This window comes from Narcine bancroftii, chromosome 3, assembly GCF_036971445.1.
Source record: "Narcine bancroftii isolate sNarBan1 chromosome 3, sNarBan1.hap1, whole genome shotgun sequence".
NCBI lineage: Eukaryota > Metazoa > Chordata > Chondrichthyes > Torpediniformes > Narcinidae > Narcine > Narcine bancroftii.
Window position 1 is genome coordinate 264626089 of NC_091471.1, and position 26507 is coordinate 264652595.

The following is a 26507-nucleotide window of genomic DNA, read 5'->3' on the forward strand; positions in this document are numbered from 1 at the left end:
AGACACTGCCTCTTATAGATATCCTCAAAGGAGTGAAGTCTGGTGCTCGTGATGTTGCAGGCTAAGTTACCAACCTTCTGGAATTTTTTCTTGTCCTGAGTGTTGGCACTTCCGTACCGGTGATGCAACCAGCCAGTTGCTCTCCACAGTACACCTGTAGAAGTTTTCGAGAGTTTTCGGTGGGTGACATACCGAATCTCCTCAAACACCTCACAAAATATAGCTGCTGGTGAGCCTTCTTCGTAATTGCATTGGCTTGGAGGATCCAGGACATATCCTCGGAGATGTTGACACCCAGGAATTTGAAATTCTTGTCCCTCTCCACTACAGAACCCTTGATGAGGACTGGATCGTGTTCTCTTGACTTCCTCCTGAAGTCCACAATCATCTGCTTGGTTTTGCTAATGTTGAGTGCAAGGTTGTTGGTGTGACACCACTCAACGAGCTGATCTATTTCCTCCTGTACACTTCCTCAGTGCTGCTTCTGATTCTGCCGACAACTGTGATGTAGATAGCATTAGAATTATGCTTGGCCACACAGACATGAGTATGTGTATAGTGGGTAGATCAGTGGGCTAATCCTTGAGATGTGCCTGTGTTGATAGTGAAGAGGAAACGTTATTTCCAATTCATACTGACTGTGGTCTTCCGATGAGGAAGTCAAGGATCCAGTTGCGGGGGTGATGGGTGCAGAGCCTCAGGGTTTAGAGCTTCTTGACCAGCACTGAAGGAACAATGGTGTTGATGGCTGAGCTGTAGTCTATGAAGAGCAGTTGTATATATGAGTTGCTGTTTTCGAGGTGATCCAGAGCTGAGTGGAGAGACAGCGATACTCGTCTGCTGTGGAATGATTGTGACGGTAGGTGAATTGTAGTGGGTTCAGACCTTTGCTAGTTCTGGCCGTGATCAATCACTCAAAGCATCTCATCACAGTAGATGTTAGTGCTACTAGGCAAGAGTAGCTCTGCTCTTCTTGGGATGATTGATGCCCTTTTGAGCCAGCAAGGTGAAGAGCTTCATAAACAACCCAATATTGGCCCAGGACCAGTGTTGATGTTGCCTTGATCTTGAATAGGCGTGTAATATTTGCAATCCTCCAAAATTTGACACAGTCCCATATCTAAGCACATTTTAAGATTGTGATCAGACCTTGACTTGGTTCATTTATGCAGGAGGCACCTCATTTGGAAAGATAGAAAAACCTATCTAAGAGATTCTTTGGCTCGTTAGATCCATGGCAGCATCTAGTCGAGCAATCCACCCAATCCCCCCATTATTTTCTTGGAGCTTTCTCTTATGTGGTCATCAACTATGGTGATTTCCTGCATCAACAGTTAACCTATCAATTTGTCTGTGGAATGTGGGAGGACACATGAGCCCGGGCAAAAACACACACGGTCACAACACGCAAGCTCCATGCTGACTTCTCCTGCCGAAGGTCAGGATTGAACCCAAATCCACGGAGAACTGAGTCGCCAGCACTCCCGACTGCAAAGCGGCTAGGTTTCCCCGTTTGGGCAGGCAATACGATCGGAATTAAATGGCCCAGTAAAGATGCAACAACTTGAGGCGGCCCAATATTTTCGGAGCAACAGCACGGCCAAGATGTGGGGTTTGAAGGCGTTGATTTTGGTTCTTCCCCGTCCTTAGTTGGAGGACTGACATTGGAGAAGCGGACTGAACACTCCGGGTTCTCAGCTCGGAGAATTGGGGAGGGTTCGAGGCGAGGACCAGAAGTCAGGCGTGCTCTGCCATATATATATATATAGTCCCGGGCTCGAAATGCCGCGGCCATGCCAGGATTTCCCTGTGATGTCCGGTACCGCATAGTGAGTGGGTGGGGAACAGTGCAGCTTTAAATGTGGCTCCTCCTGCTCGATCCCGGAAGGTCACGGTTTCCTGCCGAATACAGGATCTTGGTCATTGCTTCACCCGTTGAACAGAGTCGGGCGAGTGAGACGCGGGCAGTGAGATGGGGAGCCGAGAGGACGAGTACGATTACTTATTCAAAGGTGAGGGGAACAGCAGCGCGGCGCCCTTGAAACCCATTGTGCCTGGACGTGGAGAAACGGCTGTGGACGCTTTCCCGTCGGGACTTGTACGATGTGGGTGAATTAAGAGCAGCCGCTCGTCGGCGATCTTGCAAAATCATTCGACATCTGCATATTCTTTCCCTGCGTTCTGCGTTGACACGATGCGGCAGCCGATGGTAACTGGAGAGCGGCTGGGTGCGGTCTGATGCGGTCCCCGTCCTTGCGGATTCAATCAAGGGTTCGCCGCTCGCCTGTGTTCATATAATCCCACTCACTTGGTTTCGTTGTTTATTTTGCAACATTTTCTGAGCCCATCTTAACACGTCTGCATCTGTAACCCTTGTGCACAATGACGTGGGGGGGGGGGGTGAAGGGAAACCTTGAGCCCTTCTGGTCTTTGGTTTCCCCTTTCCAACTGCGAGGCGTTGAGTGAGATGTGGCCTGTTGCAAATCATGAAACGTCTTTATTTGGCACTCAGTAAGTGTGCACGTTAACCAAGTGGCTTCCTCTTTCGGCCACTTAGCTTCTGAAAGATGAAAGTACGTCTTGTCTCCTTGTATCATTTTATTGGCAGACCAAATTCTAACCCTCTGTTGTTTGCCCCCAAGTTCCAACTCCAAATCAGGAATCTCTCAATTAAGATCATTCCCTAAATTCTGAGACCTGCTGCCTTTCCCCCCACATCTCCTACTTGAGTTGTGGAACTTAATGAGCCATCCTGATTAATGGTCCTGGATTGAGTAAATTGATTTGTAAAGTAAAAATACAAATGCAAGAGAAGCTCAACAGGTCAGACTGTACTTTATATAGCAAAGGTAAAGACACATTTCGTGCTTGAGGTGTGCTTCCACTTGAATTGTGAGATTTGATTTCAAATAGACTGAGGTATGTGATGTAAACTATCACATCTGGCTTTAAAGCAGATCCTCCTTTTCTCTAAAAAGTCCCATGTTGTTTTATTTTTGGTCATGCTATTTAAATTACACCCCAAATCCTTTCTGATTTAAAACATTCTAAACCTCAAAATACAACAGAAGTCCCTCACTGATGTAACATGCTAATTGTACACTTTTAATATGGCTGGAACTGAGCCTTCAAATGGGGTACAATGATCTCTGCTTTTTAAAAAAAAAATGAGTAAAAATCTGTGGATTCTCTGCCCAAGGATGCAATAGAGGCTGCATCATTACAAATATTTAACAAAGAATATGATAGATTTTTGCATAATAGGAGAATTAAGATTATAGGGGAAAGGTGGAGCTGAGTCCATGGCCAGATTAGTCATCATCTTGCTGAATAGTGGAGAAGATTCCAAGTACAGAGTGGTTGGTGTAGCTGTTAGCGCAACGCCTTTACAGCGCCAGTGATTGGGATTGGGGGTCAAATCCTGCACTGTCTGTAAGGAATTTGTACGTTCTCCCCATGTCTGCATGGGTTTTCCCTGGGGGCTCTGGTTTCCTACCATTGTTTGAAATGTACCGGGGATGTAGGTCAATTGGGTGTAAATAGGGTGGCATGGACACGTGGGCCAAAAATGGACTTGTTACCGTGCTGTATGACTAAATTTAAAATTTAAAACAAAAATGCAGGAAATACCAACTGAATAACTCAGATTCACAGTAGATTCATGCAAGGAATCTCTTAGCTTCTTGAGGACTGTTTGACATTTGGACAACCCAACCTTTAAAATAGACTGGATTTACACTACAGCTGTAATGTTGGCATGAGGTTGTTTCACCTTGAAATGGCTAATGAAAGATCAACAACTCGAAATATCAAACTCTTTCTCTCTCCAGAGATTATGCCTAACCTGCTGAGTTTTCTAAATACATTTTACTTTGAGCTGAAATGTTTGTCTGGACTTAACTGACTTTGGGGCAAAAATGGAATTGGTCTCGTGCAGAAAGGGCAAGGATTTTAAACTTCAGTAAGAAGTAAACGAACTGCTATATGGCATGATGCCTTGTGTTGTGTTGGTCTTGCAGGAAATGATATAGAAGTGTTCCATTTCACTCTTATCAGTCTTGTCCAGCTGGTTATAAAAGTGGGAAAAAAACATCCCCTCCCCCCTTCTACCCAAGTATTTTTAATTAATCTGACTTACTGCATTGGTACTCTGTAATTCAGCTCTGCGGAAATTTTGGCTACGAGTTGGCCCATCATAACTGAGAGGGCTGTAAATGAAAATACAACAATTGCAAGTCATTATAACATTTATTTTATTTGTGTGTAATTTTACAGTAATTTTAGTCATGGAGAAGAGTTTATTAGAATAAAGTGGCTCTATAATAATCAGAGAAACTGAGTCACAAAGGTGACGATGTGCCACATTGAGAATTTACTTGCGCTATTTCCATTGTAGAAGCCCGGAGCAATTTATAAAAATACAGCAGAAATGCATGTTCTTTATCATTGCGTTGTAACAAAATGTTCTTGTGTTACAACTTGGGGGTGGGAAAACAAATTATGAGAAGAATAATCATTTGTAATTTGGGCAAAACAATCAGGGCATTGATTTTAATGAGATAACCCATAATATTGTTTAAATGGTGACAGACCTTTAAGATGCTGCAACTCAGAGGGACCTGGATTTCCTCATACATCAGTTGGACGATGCCTGGAGTATTTCATGCAATTATGGACTCCTTTTTTTCAAAATGGGATTGTCTTTCAGGCAATACCTGGGATGAAGTGGTTGCCCTTATGAGAAAGGGTTAAGCAGGTTGGACCTTCAAGAATAGGTTTAACAGGAATGACAGGTGATCTTATTGAAAGATAAGACTCTGAGGAAAACATCAGCAGTTGCTAAGAAAATATTTCCCCTCATGGAGGCAATTCATTTAAGATGTGTTGTGGCTCTGAATGGATATTTTCAAGGACAAGATGGAGAGATTGTTTTTTTTAAATTTTTTCTTTTTCACACTATAAACCATATAGATCAAGATACATACATTTTCCTTTTTAAATATATAGTGTCGTTTTCTTCTCCCCTTCCCTCCTCCCCTCCTCCCCTCCCTCCCTCCCTACCTCCCCTCCCATTTATTTAAAGTTCAGAAAATAAGATGCATTAAACCCATCAAACAATGTTGTCACTCAATAAAAATAAACAAGAAATTCCACTGAGTCCGTTCTTTTCATTCTCTTCTCCTTCTGTCATTTTAGGTGGTAGATGTCCACAGTAGGTTTTCTCTATTATGTTTCATGTATGGCTCCCATATTTGTTCAAATATTGTAATGTTATTTCTTAATTATATGTTATTTTTTCTAATGGAATACATTTATTAATTTCTATATACCATTGTTGTATTCTCAAGTTATCTTCTAATTTCCAGGCTGACATAATACATTTTTTTGCTACAGCTAGGGCTATCATAACAAATCTTTTTTGTGCACCATCCAAATCGAGTCCAAATTCTTTGTTTTTTATGTTACTTAGGAGGAAGATTTCTGGGTTTTTTGGTATATTGCTTTTTGTGATTTTATTTAATATCTGGTTTAGATCTTCCCAAAATTTTTTCACTTTCTCACATGTCCAAATTGCATGAATTGTTGTTCCCATTTCCTTTTTACAGCGAAAACATCTGTCAGATACTGTTGGGTCCCATTTATTTAACTTTTGAGGTGTAATGTATCCAGTTATATTGTATCATGCGTAACCTCGTATTTATTGTATTTCTCATAGTTCCTGAGCATAACTTCTCCCATGTTTCATTCTTTATCTTTATGTTTAGATCTTGTTCCCATTTTTGTTTAGTTTTACCATTTGTTTCCTCATTCTCCTTTTCTTGTAGTTTAATATACATGTTTGTTACAAATTTTTTGATCACATATTCAAAATTACTTCTCTCTGGTAACCTCAGACTGCTTCCCAATTTGTCCTTCAAGTAGGATTTCAGTTGGTAGTATGCCAACACTGTATCATGAGTTATATTATATTTATTCTTCATTTGTTCAAAGGATAATAATTTATTTCCCGAAAAACGATTTTCTATTCTTTTGATCCCTTTTTTCTCCCATTCTCTAAAGGAAAGGTTATCTATTGTAAAAGGGATTAGCTGATTTTGCGTCAGTATTAGTTTTGGTAGTTGGTAATTTGTTTTATTCCTTTCTACATGAATTTTCTTCCAAATATTGAGCAGATGATGTAATACTGGAGAATTCCTACATTGTACCAATTTTTCATCCCATTTATATAATATATGTTCAGGTATCTTCTCCCCTATTTTATCTAGTTCTAATCTAGTCCATTCTGGCTTTTCCCTTGTAAGATGGAGAGATTGTTGATGTATATGGGAGTCCAATTGTTGTGGGACACTGGTAGGAAAGTGGAGGCAAGATCAGCAATTCAAATCTAACCAAGCTCTCAAGAGGGTTCCCTGGGGTGGCCAATTCTGTGTTTGGAAGATTGGCACTTTGGTGTTGGACGGTGAACTGGGTGTGGGGATTGGCTCGCCATCATGTTGGGCTACTGCCAAGTCAGGCAGTGCAGGAGGGTAACAGAAGAAATCAGTGGGGCAAGACTGATAGTATTGGGGTGATTCTGATGGTGACGGGTGAACCCCAAAAAACAGAATGTGGTTGATCAATATTGATTGGCACCTGAGGGTAAGTGACCTTATTTTTCCTGCAGTGCTCACAAAGTAATTTAACAGTCACCAGATGTTTTTTAATTTTTTTTATTTTTCACATTGTGAACCATATCAATCAAAATACTTATAATAATTTCCTTCTTAAATATACACAGTGGCATTTTCTCCCCTTTTTCCCCCCTACCTTCCCACCCCCCTCCAAATCCATTAAATGTTCAACATATACAATACATTAAAACCATTAAACAATGTCATCACACATTGAAAATAAACAAGAAAATTGTGTCATTTACTTTTACACACTGGATCAAGTCATTTTGTCGTCTTATCATTTTAGGGGTTGGAGGTCCGAGCCAAACTCTCTCTGTTATGTTCCATGTACGGTTCCCAAATTTGTTCAAATAATGTGTCTTTATTTTTTTAAATTGTATCTTATTTTTTCCAATGAAATACATTTATTCATTTTGATGTACCATTGCTGTACTCTCAGGTTCTCTTCTGATTTCCAAGTTGACATTATACATTTTTTTGCTACAGGTAAGGCTATCATAATAAATTTGTTCAAATTTGTTCATCCAGTTTGAGGCCTAGTTTTTTACTTCTTATATTACGTAGAAGAAAGATCTCTGGATTTTTTGGTATGTTGCTTTTTGTGATTTTATTTATTAGATCTTCCCAAAACTTTTTCATTTTCTCAGTCACCAGATGTTCAAATAACTTTTTGTTACAAAATGTCTCAACATTTTTTTTAATTTCCTGCTTTTGTTTCCTCATATCGGTGGAAGATTCTTTTGTAGAATTTTGTTCCCAAAAACTCAGAATTTCAGCATTGTTTTACCAGAGAACCAGTCATTACAAGTTGTCAAGTCTACAGCTCCAAGGTTCTTGGAAAGAGCAATCCAGCTAGTGTCATTCCCTTCCCTCCTTGCTCCCTCCCCACAGTCCCACAAACACAAACCATTTCCTTTAAGATATTATCCATTTCCCTTCTGAAAGCTTCAACTGAATCTTCCTCCCCTATGACCTATGACATTACATTTCAGTGCCAAATAACAAGATTTTTATTTTTGAGTTACTTTGTCAATCACCTTAGTCCTATGTCCACTGATTGATGACCCTTTCAACCAGTGGGAGTAAGTTATTTCCATCCTCCTGTTTAAATCTTCCATGACTTCAAATACCTCAATTAGATTCCCTTGCAACTTCTTTTATTCCAAAATAATAGCCTCACTTTTAAAAAAAAATTATTTGTCAATTACAAAATTTAAAAAAAAATACAAGTAGAAAAGTATATCCAGCATTTACTTCATGATGGTTATACCCCAGCTCCCCAACCCCCACCCACCTAAGAAAGACCCCAACCCCCACCCACCTAAGAAAGACCCCAACCCCCACCCACCTAAGAAAGGCCCCAACCCCCACCCACCTAAGAAAGGCCCCAACCCCCACCCACCTAAGAAAGGCCCCAACCCCCACCCACCTAAGAAAGGCCCCAACCCCCACCCACCTAAGAAAGGCCCCAACCCCCACCCACCTAAGAAAGGCCCCAACCCCCACCCACCTAATAAGGACCCCAAAGAAAAAGATAGATTTGGAAAGAAAAGCAAGATAAAGGTTAAAAAAATAGGAAAGAAAGAAAAAAAGAGAAGCAAAATGGACTGCTAAAAAGAGCAGCACACTCCACGGATCATAAATTCATATTCAATTAATTATCTTTGGAGAAGATCAACACAGGTTTTGAGGATTGGGATGAACATAATTAAAGATTAACACCTGAGATTTGTACATATGGATGCTAAATGTAAAAATGTTATACTTATTTCTTAAGTTGTAGGTAATTTTCTCGAGGGGAAGACAACTATGTATTTCTGCATTCCAACATACCATACCTAGATGTGAATCAGACTTCCATGCAACTGCTCTACATTTTCTAGCTATTGTCAATGAAATGTTAACAATTCTGTTTGATGTTTGGATAATTTCAGTTTAGGACTTATCCCTGTAATATTAGCCAATAAAAATAATTATGGGTTTTGTGGAAATTTAATTCCTGTGATCTGTTCTAGGAAATTTCCTAGATCAACCCAAAAAGGCCTTGCTTTACAACAAAACCAAGTTGAATGTAAAAAAACATTCCTACTTCCTCACCACATCTAAAACATCAGTCTGATAGGTCTGAATTTAATTTGCTTAATTTCTGTGGTGTGAGGTGTAATTGATGCAACAAAAATAAAAATTGTACTAATCTATATATTACATTTATCATGTTAGTCATACTATCCCAACATAGTTCAGACCAGGTTTGCTCATCGATTCTTACATTTAAGTCTGATACCCATCTCTGTCTGGACTTATGAGCCCCCTGTTTGGGGTTTCCCATTTGAAGTAAAAGATACATTGCTGAAGTAAATTTCTTTGTTGTTTCCTTTTGAATCAGAATCTCCACATCACTACAATTTGGTAAAAACATTGTTGGGCCCAATTTAGCCCCTTAGATACACTCTTATTTGAAAATAGCCGAAGATTGTGTTGTTAGGAATTCCGTACTTTTTTTTTTTTGATTCTTGAATTGAGGGGTTTGCCTGTGAGGATAAATTGAGTTGCCTGGGACTGTCCTTGCTGGACTTCAGAAGAATGAGAAGGGATCTTATAAAAGCATGTACATTTATGAAAGTGATGTATGAAACATACAGGAAATGGTTCCACTGGTAGATGAGGCTAGAACTAGGGGTACATAACCTCTTTTCAATGTGCGGGGAAGTAAGATTTAGGATGGAGATGAGAAGGAACCTCTTTTCCCAAGGAGTAGTGAATCTGTGGAATTCTTTGCTCAAAGAAGCAGTGGAGGCTGCCTTATTAAATATATTTAAAACACAGTTAGTTAGGTTTTTAAAGAATTTGGCAGGTAGATAGAGCTGAATCCAGGGCCAGATTGGCGATGAACTTACTGAACATGGAGCAGGCTCAATGGGCCAGATGGCCTACTCCTGTTTCTTGTTCTTGTGTCAATTACTTGCTCTGCTAGTAAGTTTCACATTTTAAGTATTCTAGGATAAAATGAAGTGATTAAAAATACAACAAATGATTGTTGTCAGGCAACTTTTTAATCATCATGCTGTTTTATTTCCTGCCCCATATATTAACAAATGGTAGCTATAATCTATAGCTGACACACTGTGACCTTTGACAGGATAGAAGCAGAATTCTTCCCGGCCAGCGTTCTTTTATTCTGTTATCAGTTAATCCCAGGCTGACTCAGTTGGAATGCAGTTTGCTTTTGTATCACTAGTGCTATGTTAATATCTTTGTCCTTCTTGTATGCCCATTATTTCATTATAAAATTTTGCTTAAAAAATTCTTCTCCTTTCACATTTTCTCATGCCAGTCTCACAAGTATTCCTGTTTTATGGATCTCCTTTAAGTCGGCAATCTCCATGCGGAAGGTGGCAGTTGAGTGTTGACAGGTTGATTGACCATGGGCATGGGGGAACCACAGCCAGGTGTAATCTTACACAGTGTTGCTGTAACCACATTGCACTCATTTGTCACAGGGTAGGTATTGGGGACAAGAATTGCTGGTGTTCCCTTTCTGAAATTCAAATCTGCTGAAGTTACATACTGTTGAACTATATCAGCACAGAGCACAATTTGAAGTTGCTTTAATAGCAAGGAGGTAGACCCAACGTCTCCTCCCCTCTATCCCCTGATCCTCCATGGAGACACTGAAGGAGCTCAAACTACTTGCATGGTTTCATTTGGTTTCAAGAAACACCTTGCATTACCCACATTTCATAAATGCCACATAAAAAGTAGGAGCAGGCCATTTGGCCCATCATGCCTATTCTGCTATTATCTTTAACCTTTGTGTCATTTGGCTGCATTAATCCCAAATCTCTTCAGCCCCATAACATCTGATAAGAAATCTGTACTGTGTCAAAGAGGAAACAAATCGACAGAAAACTAACCTACTAATGCTTACAAGCTTAAAATCTTGATGAGAATTCCAGCATTTTGTAACATTGATTCTGTGATTTTCTTCTGATGTTAAACCATTGTTTGTATATATTTTTTTAAATTATTCTGTTTAAAAGCTGCCTGGGATCACTTTCAGATATTCACCATTGGTGAGACTAAACATTCAGACCTTCACAAGTTTACAAGTCACTCCAGGAGCACTCAAGGGGTGAAGACTCACCTGTAGAAAATGCAAGTGCAGTTTCTGGGGTGGGAAATGTCGAGTGCAGCAGAACATCTGCAGAACACTAGAAGACTGAATGCTTTTGATTTTAGTACAATTTTTGCACTCATTAAATAGAACACAGTAATGGAGATCGTAGGGTTTCTTATTGGACTTTAGAGGGCAAGGTGGTAACAAGCTCCTGTAATTATGATAAGATTTGTGTCAGGCATCACCATTCCCCATGGAATGCTCCATTTTTTTTAAAATAAAAGAACATTGCAGGAAAAATAAGATGACTTTGCTTCCAGAGCAATCAACATTGATTAATTACATCATGTTCTTTGGGGTTCACTCCACAACATCAAAATCACCCCCATACTATCAGTATGACCCCACTATTTTCTCCTGATACCCTCCTGTACTAACTTGACTCCCCAGTAGCCCAATTTTATAAATTCCTGATGGTCACCCAGTCTCCAATCCTGACCTTCAGCACTGTCCGGAATTTGTACATTCTCCGTGACTTTGAGGATTTAATCAGGTGCTCCAGTTTTCTCCTACAACCCAAAGATCTGCTAGTTGATAAGTTATTTAATGACTAAACCACCCCCAATGTAGGTGGGCAGTAGGTTCAGGGTGGAGTTGTGAGAAAGAAAAAGTTGCAGGGAAATTACTGGGAGTATGGGATTTCTCCAAGAGTCGGCAGAGACTCTACGGGCCTAATGATGTCAGGAAATGTGAGGGGGAAAAAAAGTAACAAGAGATCCAAGTCTCCGTTGAGAACCAATACCCCAGTGAGCATTAGTACCATAATAACTGCACCCCAGTGAGAGCAAGCGCTCAAGTAAATAATTTCATCAATATCAGCTCTAATGTAAAAAAAAAGTAAAGAAGGATCAGCTCAAACTGTTGAGCTTCTTTGAACAGTTACATTGAGTTCCATCCTTCCTGACATGGGCAGATATCTCAATTAGTAATGGGTGACAAAAAGGAAATTTGCATGCTCAAGTCAAGGATAGAGCTGTGCAATTAACATGTATAACCTGCCTGAATGTGTAAATGCCCAAACACCCCTGTTACAAAAATAAATGTATAGTTCAGTAAAAAAAAATATCAGCTCTAATGCACTACAATTTTTAAATGCTTTAATCTTTCCTACCTATCTGAATGCAAGGCCCATATAGTCGTGTACCTTCAGAAGAGATATTCAACAGCCTGTATTAAGTTACTTGACCCAAGATGGATTAACAGCAAGGGATGTTGCATCAGATTTTATCAGAGTAAGACAAGAAAGTATGCAGGTGCTGTAGTAAAAATGCTAGAGGAGCTCAGTTGGTCTTGCAGTGTCCATAGGAGGTAAAGATATATATATTTCAGTCCTGAGTCCTTCTTCAAGGTCTACTTCATACTTCATAGAGGGGCTCAGGCCTGGAATGTCAGTAATGCTGTTCCTTCTGCATTTCTGTGTTTTTTAAAAAATTATTATCAGATTTAATCAGACCTGGACCTAAATAAGAGTTGGGGTGGGGGGGGTCAGGGAGGGTGGAAGGAATATGCAGGCGGAGTGGGATCAGTTTAGCCAGGGGCCCATTACATTATCGCATTTTAATTTGTCCTGTTGGAAAGCTCATCTTTGACCACCAGAATCCCCTAGTGTCTGCTTGGTAGTCATTCACAATTAGTCATTCTAATAATCACTTGGTAACTAAAGTTCAACTGACACTTCTACAAAAATTAGCAACCATGGGATCCATCAGAAACACCCAGCTCATAAAAGTATCTGTACTGCAGTCAACATTATCTAGGGAGCCTATTACCTTAGTCAGAGCCAGTACTCTGATTACCTGTAACCGTGGGGTGTCGTTGAGTGTCAGCCAGCATCTGGGAATCTTTACTCCAGTGATAGCACATAACGAACAAATGCCCAATGGGAGATTGCACCCTCAAAAGCCTGTGTTCAGGTGAGACCCAGCACCTGAGGAACCTATTGATGACGTACAGCCTAGTAAGAGCATGCAGGCAATCTGTACTCCAAGGAAGCCACACCTTCAGGGGAATTGCTGCTAGTGTGAGTCAGGATAAGGAAAGGAAACTTGAATATGGTAATAAGCATGTGCAGAAAAGGACAAGAATGGATTTGGCTTTGGAATGAAATGCAGGTTTATCTACAGTTCTTTGCACAGTCCTGACTTGTGTGGTGGGAGGAATGGGGTGAGAAAGCAGACCGTGTACACACAGAATGGACTATTCTTTTGCTGGAGAATAGGGAAGGGGGAAAAAAAAGGGAAAATTAAAAAGACTGCAAACAAGCATAAAGGCGATTAGTACATCGAGGGACTGGCTTGCACGCTCAATGGGGAAACAAAAGTTTAAAACCCTTTCTGCCATGTGCGTCCTTACCACAGAGAAGTCGCATTTGCAGTCTTCCTATTTAATTAATTAATTTAGAGATACAGCATGGTAAACGGGGTCTTCCACTCCACGAGCCCAGGCTGCTCGAATAAATTCATATGATCAGTTAACCTTCTAACCCCACCCACATTTGGAATGTGGGAGGAAGGCAGAACACCTGGAGGAAACCCACGTAGACACGGGGAAAACACGCAAATTTTGTACAAACAGCGCTGTAATAGCATCTTTACTAACCGTGCCGCCCTACTTGGAAACCGATTCAAATGATTCCTTTGAATACAAAATCAACAGATCAACCAATGTTTTGCTTTGTGTTGTTGCAACAAAACTTTCTTTAGAAAGGGATCAGAAATGGAAAACATTAGAAGGGCAAACCAAAGGAGGGGTCATTTCAAGAGCCTCTTTTAATTTGGGAAGGAATCAGAGTTCTCAAAAGACATGTATGTGGCCACCTTCCATATTTAGCACCTTAGTGGGAGTTGATGGCGATAGATGCCAAGCAAATTCCCATGGAGTGACAATTTCAGTCAATTATGCAATTTCCAGTAGCTGACGACACCTCTAGCAATGGTTTGGAAAAATGCTTCTATTTTCTAAAACCAACTGCATGGAGAAAGAACTGTGCAGTGGTGAATGAGGTTGTCAATCATTCTTCAATAGATTCACTGCAGTGTTGAACTCTGAAGTACTAATGGCTTCAAACTGTTTTCTTTCCAGTTGTGCTGATTGGGGATTCCGGGGTTGGAAAGAGCAACCTCCTGTCGAGGTTCACGCGTAATGAATTTAACCTGGAAAGTAAAAGCACCATTGGAGTTGAGTTTGCCACCAGAAGTATCCAGGTAGATGGAAAGACCATTAAAGCTCAGATCTGGGATACAGCAGGACAGGAGCGATACCGGGCCATCACTTCAGCGTAAGATCTTTTTTTTCCTCCCACATCTCTTTCCCAATCAAGACCAAGGCCTACATTGTTTCCACAACCAGAGTTCCCTGTTGATACTGTATACTCTATCTGGGGAAGCTGGAGAAGGTTTCCATGAGTGAGCTGGGATTTGCTTTGGGTACAAAGAAGCAATAAGCTCCATTTCTTGGACCTTGCATAAGCCAATTAACAGTAACACAGATGAAGAAAATGTCTTGTAATGTTGATGTAATGGCACTGAAGGCACTGGTTAGAATTTGGAAACATGTAAGAATGAGGACTGATGTCCAACTTTATTAGCTTGTCCAGCCACACTTTCATAGGAAATTTGTGTACAAAGGTTTGTACATTTAAGCAGTGATATATTTCACCTTAGTGCAACTATTAAGGATAATTTCATGAATCCGATGCATCATCTGAAAGGAAATTCACTGTTCAAAGTGGTATCTTCAATTCCTGTAACTGCCTAACTTGTTGGAACTCACTGCACTCAGAACAACCATGGCAGGAGATGGGCTGGAGCAGCCTACCCCACTTTTCTGTCACGATCTTTCAGATACAAAGGGTGACTCAAGGAAATTAGGTCCTGCAGAGAGCTGTAGGAATGGAAGTGAACTGGCAGAGAGAGGAACTTAGTAACATTGGTGATGAGAAATTCACTGAAGGCGACATTCAGAAAGGCAAGAATTGGGAATAATTAGCAAGGCTTTATGCATAGGAAATCCTTTCTCATGAATTGGATTTGAGTTTTTCAAAAGAGAGACCAAGAGGACCAACACTGGGTGGTAGATGTTGTCAGCATGGACTTTAGCAAAGCTTTTGATTGGCTGGTGCAGAAGGTTTGATCACATGGAATCCTGGGTAAGCTAGCCAAAATAGATAAAACTTTGGCTTGGCAGAAGAAGAGAGAAGTTGGTAATAGAGATTTGGTTTTTTTTTCCCAGATTGGAGACCTGTTCTGCAGGGATTGGTGCTGGGTCCACTGCTGCCATACACATTAACAAATTGGATAAGAATGTAGGTGGGATGATTAGCAAGTTTGCGGGTGACACCAACATTGTGGTAAAGTGGAGAAGGTCATCTAAGACTAAGATCTAGATCAGCCATGTTGATAAAGGCTGATCTAGATAACTTGGAGAGGGAGGCCAAGGAAGGGCTGATGGAATTTAACTTAGGCAAGAGTTGGACTTTAGATTTGTCCTTGCAGGTTTCCAGACATGATCTCACTTGGGATACAGGTCATTCAACACATTTCTTGCTAGTTTTCAAGTCTCTGTCTAACATTGAAAACTAGAAATTTAAACATTGTAATCATAATGTAGTTTCACAGACCCCATCTCTCAAAAAGTTCCTGGACACTGTTCAAGCTGGAGTACATACACATTGGCCATCACAGGGCTGCAGTCTGCTGAATATAGGCCTCCAGATGCCATCACCCATAAAGATCTCTGGATACAGTTCTTTATAGAGGGCTGGGCTCTGGAAACATTTCTGGAGGCTTCCTTGTACTAGGTGTTTTCGCAGGTGAGCGGCGATCCTACTTTGTCCTGGAGAAATTCCCAGGAATTAAGGACCTCCCAGACCTTTCACATCGCAATCCAAATTCCTGGGAATTTGCCCTCCCAGCAGTTTAGAGGGGAGTCCCATCCCCAACCAATGATGTGTAACGCACTCACAGGAAAAAACATCTCCACCCCCAGTCTGTTGGTCACCGGCTGCTCACCTGCCCACTCCCTTTCCCTCCCTATTGGCCATCCATCGGTCACTCTTTCCCTCCCCCCCCGCACCTCAGGGCTGTTTCAACACATCATGATGGCAGGGAAATGCGGGACGAATGGCTGTCCTCGTTTCCCATAATCCCTCGCGCAGCTGGAACCGCTCTAGGAAAACCAGCTGCATAAGGGATTATGGTTGACAAGGATGGCCATTCAACCTGCATTGTGGTGCTGCCGTGATGTGCCGAATTAGCCCGCTGTTGTCAGGCGGTAAGTATATTTTAATCGCCTACGTGGCACAGCACATAACAGCTGACGTCACGAGGCTTCCCTGCTTGGCCTTTTGGCTCTTCACACTGCAGGAAGAGGGCAGTCAGAGGAAAAATTCCCCGGGGGCCATGGACCCGTTTAAAATTCCTGGGCCTACCTTTCACAACACAGGTTCGTTCATAAGAGGGTTTTCATGAAAATTTCTGGGGAATCTCAATGTGCTGTGAAAAGGCCCATTGAGGAAGATGTCTCCAGATACCATCTCTCCTTGCTCTTTCATAGTGGGATAGAATACTAAATACTCTCACAGATAATAAACCCAAACTCTCATCTCCAGCTGGAGTACAGGTTCCCAGACCCCTTTGGTCCCCGGTTAAAGGATTTGGATAATGTCTTGGCTGGGATAAAGGCTCATGTTCTGTTCATTGTTGGTGTTTGTTGCTCAATATTGTACGTTAAAAGTCAAATTAAATACCAGTTGCAACCTTGTTCATCCACACTAGAACCTACAGTTTAACATGCTTTCTTGGGACTTAATGCCTTTGTCTAGATTTAGCTTTTTACCATAGAGCAGAGGCTGAACTTGACTTCCTCTACAGATGGACATCATCAGAAATAAAGTTTAAAAATACAGATTATTTGCCTCTTTCATCTCAACTCAGCCTGTAAAGTGCAGATTATGGCAGTTGAGCAGAAATGAGGACTGATGCAATCTGGTTGTGTGTTCTCAGGTATTACCGTGGTGCTGTAGGTGCCCTGCTGGTGTACGATATAGCCAAACATCTAACGTATGAAAATGTGGAGCGGTGGCTGAAGGAACTGCGTGATCACGGCGATAACAATATTGTCATCATGCTGGTTGGGAACAAGAGTGACCTCCGTCATCTGAGAGCTGTGCCAACAGACGAGGCGTGGGCCTTTGCTGGTGAGCCATGTAGTTGCTAGAAACCATGTCTCCGGTGCTCAGGGGGTGTTGCCAAAATTACTAAACGACTTTATTTACCTATTTCCTAATCCTATTTATTTCTGCCTAGTGCGACAACAATATCATACAAAAGATTCTTTTTTTCCTGTGTGCTAGGCAGAATTATCACTTCATGGTAATGCTAAAAAAAACTGTACTCAATCTACTTTAAATTGACTGAACATGAAACCACTACTCGGTTAGATCCTGTTGAAAGTTGAATTTGCTGGAAATTTTTCAAATATCACTTTCCCTCAGCAGGTTCGATTGTTACAGAAATAATGGCGACGTTTTAATTTTTTTTTAAATCATCCCATTATTTTGGTATTTTACATTAAGAGATAGCTTTTGTAACTTCTGTAAATAACTAGTAAATCTTCCTTGGTGTTGCATGCAGAAGATGAGAGGTTGCAATATCATAAGCCAGAATTTTACACAAGGCCAGGAAAGAAGAAAGGGGCAGCAGTGGGATCAGGCACCTGTCGTATTGATGGATGGCCTTGGAGATGGATAGTACCTTCAGGATCTTAGGAGTCCACGTATCAGAGGACCTCTCCTGGAACCGGCACATCAAGGCCATCACAGTAATTTGTGCCCAGGAACTGTAGAAAATAGAATCATGTTCATCACAGGCTCCAAAGTTTATGTGAGACACTCCTGCAAGGTGGAAGCTATCATAAAGGACCCCCGTCACAACCTCTTCTTACTGCTACCTTCAGGGAGAGGTACAGAAGCCTGAACTCCAGCACATCTAGGTTCAAGAACCGTTTATTTCTGTCCACACCCTGACCATTAACTACTCTGAGACCACAAAAAGACCTGTTTGCACTATTGAACTATTTCATTTACTGTACTGAACTTTTTTCTTGCACTAACTGTAAATATCTATCTTTTATACAGTATTTACAATCTTTTTTTTCTATTCTGGGGAGATTTAATGTTTGTTTTTACAGAAGTACCTGGACCTGGTAAGAATTTAGGTGCACATGTACATTGTTTTTATGTGTATAACAAACTCATTATCATTATATATAAACAATTTCTTATTTTATGATTGAAATGGAGTTTCACCACTTCAAATTAAACTCATGAAAAGTGAGCAGGTTCCCGTACAGGCAAATTTAGAGGTTACTGATACAAGGATTCAGCTATATTCTGACTCATTGAGTATTTCCATTTTCTCCCTTAATTTTTTTGTTGCAATAAATCTGCAGTAGCAACATGTTAAATAAGTTTGACAAATGAAAAATTAATGTAATGTTTTTACTTTCTCAGTATTTGAACAAAATCATCTTTCTCTCCAGATTTTCTTTCCTTCAACTGAAACACTAACAACTTTGACAAATCGTGTTCAAATATATTCTTCCTTGAGTATTACTGAATTCCAGCCTTTTCACAGAGAAGAATCAGAGTTTCTCACTCTGTCCCCTGGTTCTCAGGAGTACTGATGATTCCTCTGCTCTTTTTTGATGTAGAGAAGAACTCTCTTTCATTTATCGAAACATCTGCTTTGGACTCAACTAACGTGGAGGAGGCCTTCCAAAATATTTTAACAGGTAATACCAAAAAGATTGTCCGCGTCTGAAAATCTGCACCATGAACTAAATGCAAATCAGATAAAATAGAAAACGAAATCTGAAATCAAAACCAAAATATTCCAGAATTAAACTGGGTCCTTAAGCTGAAAATAGAAAAATAAATGAGCTTTGTACCATTCATGTATTGAGTTGGAAATCCTTACCCTGGCATTTTCCACAAAAATGTGGGAGAAGCACTTCAAGTTACGCAGCAAAGATGGCCATGTTTCAAGTCTGAGCATTTCACCAAGGTATGTGCAAAAAGCAGGCAGGCACCTGAATAACAAGGTTGGGGGAGTTGCAGAGGGAGGAGCTCAGGGACATAGGAAAGAGGTCGTAGGTGGATACGTGTGGGAGGGCACAAGTGAGAAAAGCTAAGAAGTGATGGTGGAAGGGTGATGGCTCTCTGATTGGAGAGGGAAGGGGTAGAGAGCTGGAGGAAAGGAGACGGGGATGGGGAGGAAAGGGGGGCATGTGCGGGTGGCCTTGGCTTGGCAGCACATGAGGCTATGGACTTGCATGTCAGTAAAGGAGAGGGCACGGAAAGAAAATGAAATTGTTTGAGGTAAATTGGATGAGGAACACCTGGGTACTCTCCAACTCGATGGCATAGAATTATCCAGTTTCCATTAGGCCTCTCCCATCTCCCTCTCTTCCCTTCTCTTTCCTCCACTTCCCTCCATTCATAGCTATCTCCTCCCACTATCACTTCAGCTCTTTTCTCTCTGACTTCAGGCCCAAACACATTGGTTGCGTATCTTTATCTTTGCTATATAAAAAACATTGCGTGGCTTGCTGAATTTCTCCAGCAAAGGTTCAAGTTGGTTTCAGAGAGGTATCTGTTGCTCGTTGGACACACCCAAACTGATTCCCTCCGATCAGTCACTTCAGTGCCTTGCCGAAGAAACTTGCCCCATCCTGGGTTTTCCAAATGATGACCTCTTCTTCCAGGTCACCAGAGAGTTCCTCTTATTTTGGGAGAAACACTCTAGCCAGCCTTTTCCTCTTGTAAGAACCAAGGGTTTTCAACACACTGAACTCAGAACTCACAACCCATCTTCAAAATGGGTCTTTCAACAAGCTGCCAGCTTGTCATGTTGCAACATCTAAAAGCTACTGTACAACTGACCTCTCTCTCTCTCTCTCTCCAAACAATCACTTTTTTTCTCTCTGTTTGTAAAGCCTCATGACCCCCTTAGAACAGCAAACTGTAGCCAGACAGATTACTGGCACCGGAATCAGTTTATGAGCCTGGACATCTGTTGCTTTAAAGACAATAAATAGTCCATTTACTCCACAACATCAGTCCAACTAAATTTCCATAGGCGTTCTTCAAAGTTTCTGTAAAGTCGCTGTGGACATCAAGTCTCTGCTTATGCATTTCAAATGAGATGTCTTTTGTGAAATGTTAATGTCTGTTTGTGAAATGACCTACACTAAACCCCCACAATCTCTTTTAAAGACATATGTATATATAAAATAACGTCTAGAAATTTGGTTCATGAAAGACCATATTTTTGTGCAACATTTTACTGCATTTCATTGAGAAAAGAAGAATAATTGAGAATCAGGGACATTTCCAAGTATCCTTGAACTACTCCTTTGAACTGCTCTCTCATCTGACTCTCAAGTTCAAGCAATATTTTGCAGAACTTCATTGATACATGTATATGTTTGATTAATCCTCCCCTCTTCAACCACCAAATGGTGATTGAAATGTGTCAGAGCAATGTCAAGTGAGAAACAAAAGAAAGAAAGCAGAAAAAGAAAATGTAGTGAAGTAAAGATTTTGCATAAACTGAGAGAGTATTCAGTCCATGAAATCATTTGGAGGTTTACCCCAGAAAAGCTGGCTAGCCTATTCACAACCCTGCATTTTTGATCTTTAGCAATAGACAGGCCCAACTAACACTAAGCACTTTCAGGTGGCCAAAATCCCTCTATGTAAAGCCGCACATTATGCCCATGTGCGGCTGTCGGGAGGCCACTTGAAAGCGCAGGAGGCTCAAGTGAGGCGAACTTTGTAACCTTCCTCCAGGAGGGATCATCGCTGGAGCACTGAGGTCCACCCCGGCACATGAATGCAGCCACCTGAAAGCAACTGCTAAGGGGATGACAGTCATCTGGTGAGTGCCTGACACTCCCCTCCCAGCTGCCCCTGCCCCCCGGCACGCGACGTCAGGGGGGGCAGGGGCAGCTGGGTGTGGGCTGTCAGCACAGGTATGTCCCGCACGGGACGTTCCCCACACTGATCCCGCTACCTCGCACTCTCCCAACAGTCCGATATCAGTCCCCACACTGTGCGGGACATTCCCACACTGACAGCCCGTGCCTGCCGCCCCACAGTGTGGGAACTGATATCGGGCTGTTGGGAGAGAACGGGGCAGCAGGATCAGTGTGGGGACATCCCGCGAGGGATAGCCTGCACTGGCTCTCCCAGCTCTGACAGCCCAAAGGGACAGGAGCTGGAGTGCACTCAGAGGCCCATCCGGTGCAGCTGACCCCTCAGGTGTCCAGCGCTGCGCTTTTAGTGCTGCCACCTGAGCGGCAATTCAAAGGTCCGCTTCCATTTCTGCAGGCGCACTCTTGGCGGAGAATGCATCTGAAGAAGCCTAGTGTTAGTGAGGCTTCTGTGGTGGAGTAGAATTTAAACCAAGTACAGGCCTTGTTGAGACTGCTGACTGGAAAAGTCTCTTGTACCCTGAAAGTGGTGCTGTAGAAGTTGTCTTTACCTGGTGTGCTTTGTGATGTGATCTTGGCTGGGTCTACAGAATACTGTAGCTCAGTGGCAATAGATTAGAGAACTGGAAAAAAAAGTAGATTAGTGGTCATGGAATTAATTTGTGAATGGAAGTTGGCGTGAATTTGGGATGAGGGAACCAACATTTTAGATAAATTTTTGTCAGTGTTGGTGCTGCGCAACTGCTCAGCAAAAGGAGATGTAAGGCACTCTTTCTGTCTGATAGCTTACAGGTCACCCTTGGGCAAGGTGTAGAACCTGTTTAGCCTCCCAATTAGGGTCACAATGAAGCCATGGATTGCAGATGGTGGATAGTTTTTACAAGCAGATTCTACAAATTAAAATTTATGGTTGTTAAACTAAAAGCACTGGACAGAAATCTGCTGATCAATGGTCAGGGTTACCATCCAGTATGGACACTGCAACTGAAGGTGTGGATTGATACTTGGAAGTATGATGTGGTAGCGATTAGTGAGACATGGTTGCAGGAGGGATGTGATTGGCAACTGAATATCCCTGGGTTTCGTTGTTTTAGGTGTGATAGAGTCGGAGGGGCAAGAGGAGGTGGGGTTGCATTGCTTGTCAGGGAAAATATTACAGCGGTGCCTAGGAAGGATAGATTAGAGGGCACATCCACGGAGGCTATTTGGGTGGAACTGAGGAGTAGGAAAGGAGAGGTTACACTTGTAGGGGTGTATTATAGACCACCCGGAGGGGACCGAGACCTAGAGGAGCAAATCTGTAGGGAGATAGTAGATATTTGTGATAAGCACAGGGTTGTAATTATGGGAGATTTTAATTTTCCACATATAGATTGGGAAACACATTCTGTGAAAGGACTGGATGAGTTAGAGTTTGTGAAATGTGTGCAAGATAGTTTTTTACAACAATATGTAGAGGTGCCGACCAGAGAAGGAGCAGTGTTAGATCTACTGTTGGCAAATGGGATGGGTCAAGTGACGGAGGTTAGTGTTGGCGAGCACTTCGGATCCAGTGATCATAATGCCATCAGCTTCAATGTCATTATGGAAAGAGAGAAATCAGGGCCAAGGATTGAGGTTTTTGATTGGGGAAAAGCTAGATTTGAGGAGATGCGAAAGGACTTGCAGGGTGTGCATTGGGACAATTTGTTTTATGGGCAGGATGTAGTAGAGAGATGGAAGTCTTTTAAAGATCAGATTTTGAGAGTGCAAAAGCTTTATGTTCCTGTTAGGTTAAAAGGAGGGGCAAAAGGTTTGAGAGAGCCGTGGTTTTCAAGGAATATTGGAAACTTGGTTCGAAGAAAAAGGGAGGCGTACATTAGATATAAGAAGCATGGAGTTAAGGAGATGTTTGAAAGATACATTGAATGTAAGAGGAATCTTAAGAGAGGAATTAGGAAAGCTAAAAGAAGGTACGAGAAAACTATGGCAAGCAGGGTGAAAACTAATCCAAAAGAGTTCTACAAATATGTTAATGGTAAGAGGAAAGCTAGAGACAAAATTGGTCCCTTAGAAAATCAGAGTGGAAAACTGTGTGTGGAACCTAGAGAAATGGGGGAGATATTGAACAGTTTCTTTTCTTCGGTATTCACTAAGGAGAAGGATATTGGGAGATGTGGGATAAAAAAAGCAAATTGGGTAAATATGGGGAATATAGAGATTACAAAAGGTGTAGTTTTAAGGCTTTTGAAGAATATAAAGGTGGATAAGTCTCCGGGACCAGACGGGATCTTCCCCAGGACATTGAGAGAAGTGAAGGAGGAAATAGCAGAGGCTCTGGCGGTAATTTTTCAAATGTCATTAGATATGGGGATAGTGCCGGAGGATTGGCGCATTGCGCATGTGGTTCCGTTATTTAAAAAGGGTTCAAGGAGGAAGCCTGGCAACTATCGGCCTGTAAGTTTGACGTCTGTGGTAGGTAAATTAATGGAGAAAATTCTTAGAGATAGTACTTATAAACATCTGGATAGACAGGGTCTGATCAGGAGCACTCAACATGGATTTGTGGGAGGAAGGTCATGTTTGACCAATCTGATTGAATTTTTTGAAGAGGTGACTAGGAATGTGGATGAGGGTAGCGCAGTGGATGTTGTCTATATGGACTTCAGTAAGGCCTTCGATAAGGTACCACATGGAAGGTTAGTTAGGAAGGTGCAGTCTTTAGGTATAAATTTTGAGATAGTCAAATGGATTGAACATTGGCTGAAAGGGAGAGGCCAGAGAGTGGTAGTGGATAATTGTCTGTCAGGTTGGAGGCCGGTCACCAGTGGTGTGCCTCAAGGATCTGTATTGGGCCCATTGTTGTTCGTTATATACATTAATGATCTAGATGATGGGGTGGTGAATTGGATTAGTAAATATGCAGACGATACTAAGATAGGTGGAATAGTGGATAATGAAGAAGGTTTTCAAGGATTGCAGAGGGATTTGGGCTGCTTAGAAAAGTGGGCTGAAAAATGGCAGATGGAATTTAATGCTGATAAGTGTGAGGTGCTTCATTTTGGTAAGAAGAATCAGAATAGGACATATGTGGTAAATGGGAGAGCATTGAGGAATACAGAAGAGCAGAAAGATTTAGGAGTGACGGTACATCGTTCCCTGAAGGTAGAAACTCACGTGAATAGGGTGGTGAAGAAGGCTTTTAGTATGCTGGCCTTTATCAATCATTGCATGGAATATAGGAGTTGGGAGGTGATGTTGAGATTGTATAAGACGTTGGTGCGGCCTAATTTGGAGTTCTGTGTGCAGTTCTGGTTGCCTAATTATAGGAAGGATATAAACAGAGTGGCGAGAGTACAGAGAAGGTTTACCAGAATGTTGCCTGGGTTTAAGCATCTGGAGTATGGGGAGAGATTGGACAGATTGGGTCTTTATTCTTTGGAGCGTAGAAGGTTGAGAGGGGATTTGATAGAAGTATTTAAGATTATGAAAGGGATAGACAGAATGGATGTGGATAGACTATTTCCGTTAAGAGGAGGAAAGTTTAAAACAAGAGGACATGAGTTAAGAATTAAGGGGCAGAGGTTTAGAGGTAACATGAGGGGGAACTTCTTTACTCAGAGAGTGGTAGCTGTGTGGAATGATCTTCCGGGAGAAATAGTGGCGGCGGAGTCAATTGTATTATTTAAGAAAAGGTTGGACAGGTATATGGATGAGAGGAAGATGGAGGGTTATGGGCATTGTGCAGGGAGGTGGGATTAGAAAGGGGTGTTTGGTTCGGTGTGGACTAGAAGGGCCTAATGGCCTGTTTCTGTGCTGTAATTGTTATGTTATGTTAAGACAGCAACGGGAATCCACTTCCAATATTTTTTCCCTTGTATAATCATGAAGTCAATATCAACTTCGGTCTCAATTCAAAGATGGAGCCTTCACCGAAGGAGATCGGGGAGGCAACAACTACAATTTGGAGGGTCAGAGATCGTGACAGTTAAAGAGACACGATCGGCCACACCAAACAGCAAAGCACCTGAATTAATTAAATTTCCATACTGCGCAAAATGGGAAATCTTTGCTCTATGATTAAATGTGAACTATCATCAAATGGGTGACATAAGGTGGTAAAATTGGACAGTTGTGAGTTGGACCAAATAGAGTGTATGTTGTTTGTGGTGAGAGAGAGTTGGGTTCAGCATAACTAATATTATTCTTCTTTTCCAGAAATTTACCGCATTGTTTCTCGAAAGCAAATCTCAGACCGGATGGCACACGAGACGCCTGGTAGTGATGTGGTGGAGATTGACGTTCCCCCAACAAACGATGGGCAAAAATCTAGTAAATTGCCATGTTGTCAGAACATATGACAGACTGAATTTGTTTGCCTCGGATTTCCCGCCCCCATCAGTCCAATATTGTTTGGAATACTTCAGTCCAATGCACTGAATGATTTAATCATTTTGGTTGTTGTATTTTTTGCTGTTAGCACAAACAGTAAATCTGCTTGAAATATACAGGTGATGTCACAAGATCCCTTTGCTCAAGGCCTAGAGACAAGTTGCCATTCATTCAAACACTTTTAACCAGCCTCTTGGTCTCAACTGAGAATAGACATCAAGAGAAGCTGACAAGGCTTTCCATTGGCATTCTGGGGCCTGCATGATAGAATGAAAGCCATGTCAAAATGCTGTCTCCAAAGGCCTTGGAGAGGTGACCTTGGAAGCACAATCTTGGAATAATTCAGGACAAATTCACTTTCAGTTCATCTGAAGTGATTTAAGAGAAAGTATTTAACCAGAGATGAAATATTTGTTCTACTGAAGAAAACCTGCCATTTTATAGTAAATAGTATTAAAAATAAATGTTGTTTAAGTTCTACCATTGACTTTCAAACAGTTCTTGTATTATTTATTTAAAAATCAGGGGCACTTATCAGTGACTACATTTTACAATCTGGGTGATGGGTAGGTCTGAGGACTGGAAGCAGATCTGAAGAGATTTAAAAAAAATCAAAATTGAAGAAACAACATGATAGGGATGTTGAGTGACAAATTTCAAACGATTTGTAACTGAAAAATTGGTCACTGATCATGTGGAGTAAGCCATATACTTTTAAGTCCTACATTGTTTTCCACCCCCCCCCCCCCACAACCCCCAGATTCATGCTTTCTCTGCTTAAAGACTTCATGTAAATGATTAATGCCACGTTGTTACAGCACTCTCTGTAAGAAGTTTGTACATTCTCTGTGTTGGTTTCCTCCCACTGTTCAAAATGTACTGGGGGGGGGGAGGGGTTGTAGCTTAATTAGGTGAATTTGAACAGAAAGGGCTTCAAGGCCGGAAGTGCCTATTACCATGTAGCATGTCTAAATTTAAATAAACGAATGGAATTAAATACAGGCCTCCATTGAAGAAAACAGGTTGTATTTGTATTGTAGGAGGAATGTGCAAAGGCAAGTAGTTTTGGTTGAAGAGAAATCCTCTGTCAACTATAGTAGGTGGGGTCCAGCCTATAAATCCAAAAATTGAGGCATTACCAACTGCATTCAACCATTAGTTCCAAGTGGATGAGCAATTTATTTCTGTGATCACTGCTGTCCAGTAACACAGTCTTCAGTCAATGTGATTCAATCCAAGGTTGTCAATAAATTGATGAGTACTGTGTAAAGTAATGGCTCTGGAACCACCCA

At 41.5% G+C, this 26507-nt stretch overlaps 2 protein-coding genes across 2 annotated transcripts in view; one reads left to right on the forward strand and one right to left on the reverse strand.

Moving 5' to 3' along the window:
* LOC138758695 (myelin expression factor 2-like) overlaps window positions 1–26507 on the reverse strand; it is a 179255-nt gene that overhangs the window by 41180 nt on the left and 111568 nt on the right. The gene's annotated exons all lie outside the window — the stretch shown is intronic.
* On the forward strand, window positions 1820–25695 carry LOC138758685 (ras-related protein Rab-11B-like). Its single transcript, XM_069927986.1, has 5 exons — window positions 1820–2012; window positions 13933–14128; window positions 16854–17047; window positions 18562–18642; window positions 25042–25695. The coding sequence occupies exons 1-5, from the start codon at window positions 1973–1975 to the stop codon at window positions 25182–25184; spliced, it is 654 nt and encodes a 217-aa protein (XP_069784087.1). The 5' UTR covers window positions 1820–1972; the 3' UTR covers window positions 25185–25695.